The sequence below is a fragment of the Borostomias antarcticus genome (assembly GCF_949987555.1).
Source record: "Borostomias antarcticus genome assembly, chromosome: 17".
Classification (NCBI taxonomy): domain Eukaryota; kingdom Metazoa; phylum Chordata; class Actinopteri; order Stomiiformes; family Stomiidae; genus Borostomias; species Borostomias antarcticus.
In genome coordinates this window covers 23,042,786-23,051,651 of record NC_140250.1, presented here as the reverse complement: position 1 = coordinate 23,051,651, position 8,866 = coordinate 23,042,786, and the positions used below count along the sequence as shown (strand labels likewise).

The window sequence follows — 8,866 nt, the reverse complement described above, 5'->3', positions numbered from 1 at the left end:
ATGTTGAAATACAGACATATCTAGCGCTACTAAACACCTCAAGCTCTACTCTCTGCGGATGTAGAAAGTACATGGTTTTCAGAGTAAACTTGTCTGAGACTATACTGAGACACCAAGCATGGTTTTTGACGTAAAAATCTAAATGTACTCGTCAATGGAAAAATGTATTGGAAACGCACCCCTTTTGTGGTGGGTCCTGGTACTACGGTCACTCACTCACTCACTCACTCACTCACTCACTCACTCACTCACTCATTCACTCACTCACTCACTCACTCACTCACTAACGGACGGCGTGACACCGGCCAACTTAACCCCCCCCCCCCGGCCCCCTGCCGGGTGGAGGACAATGACATACATTCTCTCTCCGAAGCATGGGCACCTGAAGTGTCAGGGAGGCGGTGAGAATGTTTTGTGGTGCCAGCTAAACCAAACCTTCCTATACCTGCGTGGAGAGGTTGTTTGGAACTGGGCAGCCCTGCCTGCGAGTGAAAAGCCCAAGTGTCTTTCATAGACACTGGTTCCTCTACGGAAGGTCGGGAGTTCGATCCCCACCTCTGACGTGTGCAAACATATGAAATTGTGTCAATACATATGAAATATGACAACTCATGTCAACCACACAAGCATACTGTGTGATATTAGGAGCGTGGAAGCCATGACCAGGGAGGTCTGATCTTCTGAAGTCTGCTGAATGTCCTTCACGCCAGCTTGTAGGCCAGGTATGGCCTGAGATATAAAGTACCCATGCATTATCCCCCCCTGCTCTCTCTCTCTCTCTCTCTCTCTCTCTCTCTCTCTCTCCCCCGCGGTCTCCTAATGCCCCTCTTTTTCTCTTTTTTTCTCTCTTTCTCCCTCTGTTACCATCTTTCTCCCCTCTCCCCCCCCCCCACCCTCCACTCTGCCCTCATTGTCTCCCAAGGTCTCTCACTCTCTCTCTCTCTCTCTCTCTCTCTCTCTCTCCCTGTCAGCTCCCGCTCGTACAAGGTCACCTACTCAGCCGCAGGCAAGCGGTGCCTCGCAACCTTGAGCTGCTAACTGACCGGCAAAATGTGTGTTGTCCCGTTCCTCCCGCCTACGTGCGTGTCCCTGCGTCAGTCAGCTGGACGCACGGCAGCTCTGACGGGGAGGGTTCCAGGGAGCTGAATAGTGACTCCGGTATTAGGTCACTCCTCCAGGATGTCATGTGATGAGAAACAAGTGCACCTCTCCCTCTCAAGGCCGTCCCAGAGCCCCCCCCCTCCCCCCCCGCTACTGAACTGATGTAAATGACTATTTAATTGAATAGGGTGCATCTGAAGTGAATACATTAACCTTACTGTCTGGAATACTTCCACCAGTGTGCGTGTGTGTGTGTGTGTGTGTGTGTGTGTGTGTGTGTGTGTGTGTGTGTGTGTGTGCGTGCGTGCGTGCGTGTTCACATTTAATGTTTTCCCCCACTATACTGAATTGGCTTTGCCCTCCAGTCAGGCCTCTCCTAAGTATCCCAGTGTTCTGCCTCAGTCACTCTGGAGGGTTATGTCAACCGAAGAGCTCTCTGTCGCCATCAGCCATGCAAACTGCTCTCCGAAGGGTTTCCGACAAGCAGACGTCTCTCTCTCAGCAGCGGCGACGTTACTCGTTCCAAAACCTGAGCACAAAGCAACGACACAACCCACCCTGACACGACGTCGGCCTGGCATGGGAGCTTCTCGAGGAGAAGACAACAACGACAAGCAGAGAGAGAAAGAAACGAGAGGAATAAAAGAGAAGCACAAACATGCCGCTCTAACAGTCCGAGACGGAGCGGCCTTGGGCGGCGAGATGAGAAGCCGGATGTGTCCTTGCATCCGCCGACCTCTGCGTTAAAAGCTCTTTGTGACCAGAAAATTACTTCATGAACCCATGAAAGACACTCCAGTGCTTCCATTCAGCCCTGCCTGATAACTCCGGCACTCCAGCAGACATCTTGTCCTTCTCTCCTTCTCTCTGTCTACGCTCCTCTTTTGTGCTTAAAGGGGTAGTTCAGAATTTTGGACATACAGCCTCATTTATGACTTACCCATGATGTTGTTGATTGATGAAGAGTAGTTGCAATGGCCACGTTCGAAAGGGATATGTCTGACTTTGATGAGGAGTTTAGTTAGTGGTGATCCTTACTTATTGGGAGTGTTGATAAGTGAGTTTTCTTTGAATTCTAGCGATTTCGGTTCGATTGCGCTAACATTAGCATGCTAACGCCTGAACGAGAGACAGCAAGGAATCAGCTGAAAATGTTCTCCATCAATCCACAACATTATGGGTAAGTCGTAAATGAGGCATTGTGTACAAAATTCTGAACTACCCCTTTAAAAGAGACCTCTGACCTCAGTCTGGCTTCTAACTGGCCATGAGAATAAATCACAATAGAAAAGGCTGCACATTTTCCTCAGGTTTGCATGAACCTTCACCGCTCGTCGGCTTGATAAGGACAAATTCTACATTGATCTTCTATAGCTTCTTATTCTTATTCTGGGCATTGAAGTCTAACAAGATTTTTTTCTGTCTCTGTTGAAATGCCTGCGGCTTTGGAACCATTATTTTGGTTCTGTTTCATAAAGCTGAGCGGATTGCGCATGTGTGTGTTTGTCTGTATATGTGTGTGTGTGTGTGTGTGTGTGTGTGTGTGTGTGTGCGTGTGCGTGTGTTTGTGTGTACGTGAGCAGTGTCTGGCCTTGCCTTCAGCCATTTCTACAGTCCTCAAAGTCAGCTGGAACGAACAAGGGGTCTGTTTTTCATTCTCTCAAGGTCTCTGGAAATCAGTTTGTTTGACTATGCTCACATGGTGGGGGCTGGCGGGGGTGTGTGAATAATATTGTGTGTGTGTGTGTGTGCGCGTGTGGGTGTGTGAGTGAGCACATCTGTATTCATGTGTGTGTGTTTGCGTGTGTGTTTGTGTGCAAGCATGCATGCGTGTGCGTGTGTGTTTGCGTGCGCGCGTTTTTGTTTAGGCCTGACAGGATGTGTTTTTCTGTAGTGTGTACCTGAGATGACGGAGCCAGTTAGAGGCAGCTCGACAAACCATGTGCGGCTGTGCGGCCTTGAGACTTCACAGGGCTCCGGCTATTCTGCTCCGCCGGGCTCTGCTGTAAACACACTTCCCTCCAGCGGCTGTGTGTGTTTGGACAGGAAACAAGGAAGCTGATCAAACACTGGACTCAGAAGGCCACCGCTGCACAGAGCCGGGATGGCAGAGCGCTGGTTGCGCTTCGTAAGGAGGGAAATGTATCAGATAAACACGCTAGGCGTTGGGCGTCGTCGGCTCCACTGACCCTCAGCCGTGACGGGCCAGTTTCTCCGGTTCTGGTTCGTTCATGTGGGCCGAGGGAGAGATTCGTATCTTTAATGTTATAAACGTCTCAGAGGAATTCCACACACACACACACACACACACACACACACACACACACAGGCACATTGTATGTGTAGCAGATTTAAGACTGAGACCTGATGACATCATTGATGAGAGACATTAGGGAGTGGGAGATAGGAACCATTAGCTGGATGGAGTCAAGGTGGAGGTAGAGGAGAGTGAGATGGGGTCATGTAGGTGGTAGGAGAGATAGAGGTAACGGAAATAAATGCATTGGAAAGAGGATTCAGAGTGAAGCAAAACGAGACAGAGATCAGATGAGAGAAGGAGAAAGCAGGGGAATTGAGTGGGGGGGGGGCAGTTATGAAAGCGAGTGATTCTGTCTCGTCTTTTCTTTGCCCTGTAGATATGCCTCTGTACACCCCTCTGGTGGCGGCTACGGTGAACTACAAGTGTCGGGCCTCTCCGCTCACTTATGCCTCAGTTGAAAGTCAAATGTACCACGTCATGACCAGGCCAGGTGTCTTTCCTCAGAACTCAGCCTGTCCACCCGAGTCTCTATAATGAGAACTGAGAGGATGGAGGAGGATACGGTGAAAGACTAACAGCAACAAAGCAGAACAGAAAACTAGTTTCTATTGAATCACTTTAATTCTCAGTTAAAAAACACAACACCCCAATATGCCAGCTGACAGATCACCAGATGATAGCCCAGTCAGAGATGAATCACAGTCAGTCTTTAACTGGAGCCTCAGAGGAATCAAAGGGGATTTCCTCAGTTGAGGCTTCAACCTCAGATTGGGACTGGACCTGAGGTTTGACCTCGGGTCGGGACTGGACCTCAGAACCAGCTGAGGATTGTGGGTCGCTGGAGGGGCCGTCGTTGGAGATCTGCAGCAGCGGGGTGCTGATCTGACTCTCCCCCAGGTCGCTGGCCACCCTCAGCAGACAGCTCAGAACCATGTCCTTGGCCCAGCCCGCCTCTAGGTTCCCGTCACGGCTCAGCTGCAAGGTGAGGTGGTCCAGGCTGGTCAGAACCAGCTCTGAGCCCAGCAGGGGGAAGGCGGAGCCGGGATCCGACCCGCGGGCCCCGTCCCGGGCCATGCTCTCCATCATGTACTGCTGGTAGAGGTCCAGCAGCTTGTGCTCCAGGTAGCGGTTGAGCAGGGAGTTAGAGAGGGGGCCTTCTAGCCCCTGGAGTATGAAGCTCCGGTCGCGGCAGCTCCAGGCCCTCAAACGGGTCAAACCCCCTCTCGGGGCTCCCGGGGGCCCGTTCAGGAGGGCCCGGTCCGGCGGAGAGTCGTCCACAGCCGGGAGGACGTCGCAGGAGTGGAGGAAGGGGCGATCGGCCTGGCTCTCGCTGCAGGGGAGGAGCTCACCGTCGTGGGCAGAGAGGGGCAGCACCTGGTCCCCGCCTATGTGAAGGTCGCTGTAGTTCTGGCAGATGCTCTGGCAAGAGGAAGGCACGAGGAAGGGGGCGTCGGCAGCGGAGGGAACCTGCCCGGGGATCTCCATCTGCGGGGAGATGTGCCTGCCGGGCTGGGGCCTCTGCTGGGGCTGCAGGGCTGGGTATGGAGGATCCTCCGGGGGTGGGGGCTGGGTGTTACCCCTCTCGCAGGGCCTCTTACTCTGGGGCCCTCTGGGCAGGCTGGAGTACCCCCCCTGGTCGTGTTGGTCCGGGGAGCCCTGCAGGATGGAGGTAAGGAAGGAGGGAGGGGTGGAGAGCAGGGGGGCCGCTGAGCTCTGGGACCCAGTCCGGGTGATTAGATCCTGGGGGTCGGAGGTGGGGGGCAGGGGGTCAACGTTGTCCTGGTCACCGCAGATCACCACTCTCCACAGTCTACCCTCGCACAGCATGACTGCAACAGGGAACACACTCGACACTGTAGAGGAGCTGTGTGCACCTCCAACCTGTCTATGGCCAAAGAACAGGTGACTCTTGGAGGAATTGGATACCCGCACACTGGATTATAGCTCCCAATACTTTATGTAGCAACATTCTAACTCAACAGGGTCTTAATCAGGCAAACCAGGGACAACCCTGGGAACCCAGGGAAGACCCTGTTGGATTGAAACATTGCTCATTGAATAAAGTACTGAGAGCTCTAACACACTCAACACTACCTGCTCAGGGAGAACAGTTTAAAACTAGCCGGCCGGCTAACAGAGCTAATCAGTGTGTACTGTCCCTGTAAAACGGTATCTCCCTGCAAACACGTCATATCTCATGTAGCAAGATACATTATAACAGGTAATATTAATATCTAGACCAGGCAATATCTAGATATCTAATCAATGTAAGCACTGACCTGGAAATCCAAATGATCATAAACCTCTTTAGGAATAGAAAGGTGGCTCTTTCCCTGTGGGTGGGTAGAGTAGATGGCCAGGTATTTTAGAAGGTAGATTGGAGGTGCATTTAGCTCTTAGATGAAAGGAGTCAACAGTCAGCGTTTCTGAATGTGTCTGTAGAGAGAGAGGCGGTTGAGTTACCCCTGATTTATATAACACAAAGAGGAAGTGAGAATGATATTTTGAACTTGCTTTAGTCTCATCTCTCCACAATAAAAGTTGAGGCCATTAAAACCACTTAGTACTTCACACCGCGCGTCTCACTTCATGTTAACCTTTATACTCATTTTATGCAAATCAACTTACATAGTAGGCAGATATAACATGATGGCAACTGTGAAAGGTTGAAATGAAACCTTCCTTAGTTTTGTTTCTCAGTGACAGAGGCAGGTGTGAGGAGGTCTAAAAGCAGAAGGGAAAACACCTACAGAAAATACCGAAAACTGACCAAATCTGAGACAGCTGTGCAAAAACAATGTGTGCATACAGCTTCTTCGTCCCTGGATGTTGGTCCTAAGTTATTCACTGTCTGTTTAGCCTAACCAAGGCCTAGCTATGCCAACACTTTCTCATTCAGACAGGGTGAGAGGGGGAAGTGTAGCCTGGCGCTAGAGGTATTGTGAAACCACAACCCATCGTTTCCTGAACGTAACCACAAAGATCCTGAGCAGAACACAACTGTGTTACGACGGCACAACACGTTCTACCCTGACCACCAGGTACAGCACCTGCAGGAAATCTAGGAATGGCTGAAGCTATTATAGTCAAATAGAACAGAGGGCTACCCGTACCCGCACACCAATCAGAAGAGGGCTTGAGAGCCACTCAAAATCAATCCAGGGAAATCATCAGTCGGATAGTCTTTTGACTGAAACGTCTGCTGTCCTTTTTCATTTTTCCACTTTGTGCACCTCAGCACCTGTCACCAACTCTGCTTTTTCATTAAAGTCTGTCGCTTTTTTACTTTGTTTCCCTGGATTGATTTTGAGTGGCTCTCAAGCCCTCTTCTGAGGAGTGGTGTGCGCGTACGTACAGTAGCCCTCTGTTCTACCATTTACTCCTTCATACCGACGCACCCAGTCCTGATGTTTTGAGATTTCCTAGGCCCTGGAGTTAATGGCGCAGCTTCACCACTTCTTGAAATAGTCAAATAGGTACCTTGGTCTGATCAAGTGGGTCTTTATTTCACTGAGACATAGTTTTCCGGTCACGAGTTTGGCATACTAGAAATGTGTTCTTTGTTCTCCTTGCTATAATAGTCTATAGCTAATATTGAATGTGTTATGTGTCTTATAATGTGCTGTTCGTATATGTATGTGTTTTATAATGTGTTACTACAGTATGATAACAGTCGACATGGCATTTAGGTACATACAGTATAGTATTTGTACAATATGTATTTTATAATATGTTATGTCTTATAATGTGGTATTTATTGGGTTGTATCAAATCAAATTTATTTTTGAAGCACATTTAAAAACAACTCACGTTGACCAAAGTGCTGTACAAGTCAAAGCAGGCAGTAAAATACTGTATGAATTGCAATAAAAAGGCTAAAAACTAAAACCAACATATGGCATCAACACACAAGTACAAAATTAGAGCACATACTGTACTAGACATAGGCACACATAAAATAATCAAATGAAATCATGTAAAACCACATCAGGGGGATCCAAACGCTAGAGAATATGAGTAAGTGTTGAGCCTAGAGTTAAAGGAATCAATGGAGGGGGCAGGTCTGATAGAGAGGGGGGGGGGGGGGCTATTCCACAGTCTAGGGGCTGAAACAGCAAAGGCGCGGTCACCCCTGAGCTTCTGTTTAGACTGTGGGACGGCCAGGAGCCCCAAGTCAGCTGACCTGAGTGACCTGAGTGACCTGGAGGTGGGATAGAGGGTTCAGAGGTCTGAGATGTAGTGGGGGGGCTGTCCATTCTGGGCTTTAAAAACAAACATGAGAACCTTAAAATCAAATCAGTTCTGAACCGCACTGGAAGCCAATGGAGAGAGACCAGAACAGGGCTAATGTTGTCTCTCTTCCAGGTACCTGTTAGGAGCCTGGCAGCAGCATGTTGGACCAGTTTCAAACAGGACAGGGTCTGACTAATCCCAGTATACAGGGGATTGCAATAGTCTAAGCGGGAGGATATGAAGGCATGGGTGACTTTCTCAAGGTCTTTGGATGAGAGAAAAGCCTTCATCTTGGCAATATTACAGAGCTGGAAAAAAAATATTTTTTTATTACAGCATTGACCCGCTTATCGAACTTAAAAGCGGAGTCGAATGTCACACCAAGGTTTTTGACATGGGGTTTGACATGAGTAGACATATTGCCTAGGCAATTTCTGGGTAAGCCGCCCATCAGTACGTTCCCTGGTGAAACAGAATAAGTATGAATATGTGTGACGTCACTCTGGTAGGCCTTTTCCGTGATCTGAACTATTGTGTTTGCTCTCTGCTCTCTGACTCCTCCATTAAGACTGACGGAGAGCCTCGCCTTGTGACGGCCGTCAGGCCAAAAGAAAGGCCTGTGGATGGAGGCGCTGGGTCTGAAACGTGAGAACACACGGGCTTTAACTATTCATCGGAGAGGGAAGCCTAGACAGATAGCCGAAGCGTCACCCATTTCCAGTCTGTCATCACTGACATTAGGGTGGATGAGAAAACCTTGGAAATACAATTGTGGGTTCTTTGCTATTATACTTATACGTACTTTTATATTTTGAGTAGCCTAATGTAATGGTGAGGTTTTCTAGCCTGGTTTTCTTCATTTACCTGCTGCACTCTCTGTGTGAGTTAGTCTGGTAACACAACATCTACATACAAGTGCGGCATTATAGCTCATGTTGTCGCGCGCCTTATGGTAGCCTAGGGGTCTTGGCGCTCACAAGGCCATCTGACACACAACTGACGCAACGGCCATCCAATAGTAATGACACTGGAGCAGGTCGAGTTACAGAGTTACAAACCTGTTGCCATGACGCCCTCCCCTACCCCACAACCCTGCAACGACAGACTACAGTGTTTGTGAAGAACAATCAGCAGTCCGGCGATCCTCACGGACAATAAGGCATTTCAGCACCATGGACAAGGCCACTGTTATTCCACGTCGTTCTGACGCACGCCGGACATGTCTGGGAGCGGACTGGGGAGTAGACATTTAAAATCTCTCCCTGTTGAAGG

The 8,866-nt window shown here is 49.4% G+C and overlaps 1 protein-coding gene across 1 annotated transcript; it reads right to left on the bottom strand.

Annotated features, from left to right (window-relative positions):
• Positions 1-4,063: 4,063 nt before the first annotated feature.
• LOC311320378 (uncharacterized protein) lies at positions 4,064-5,188 on the bottom strand (the record flags this gene model as incomplete). Its single annotated transcript, XM_084452109.1, has 1 exon — positions 4,064-5,188. One exon carries the CDS (start codon positions 5,186-5,188, stop codon positions 4,064-4,066), a length of 1,125 nt encoding a protein of 374 aa, XP_084308235.1.
• Positions 5,189-8,866: the final 3,678 nt, after the last annotated feature.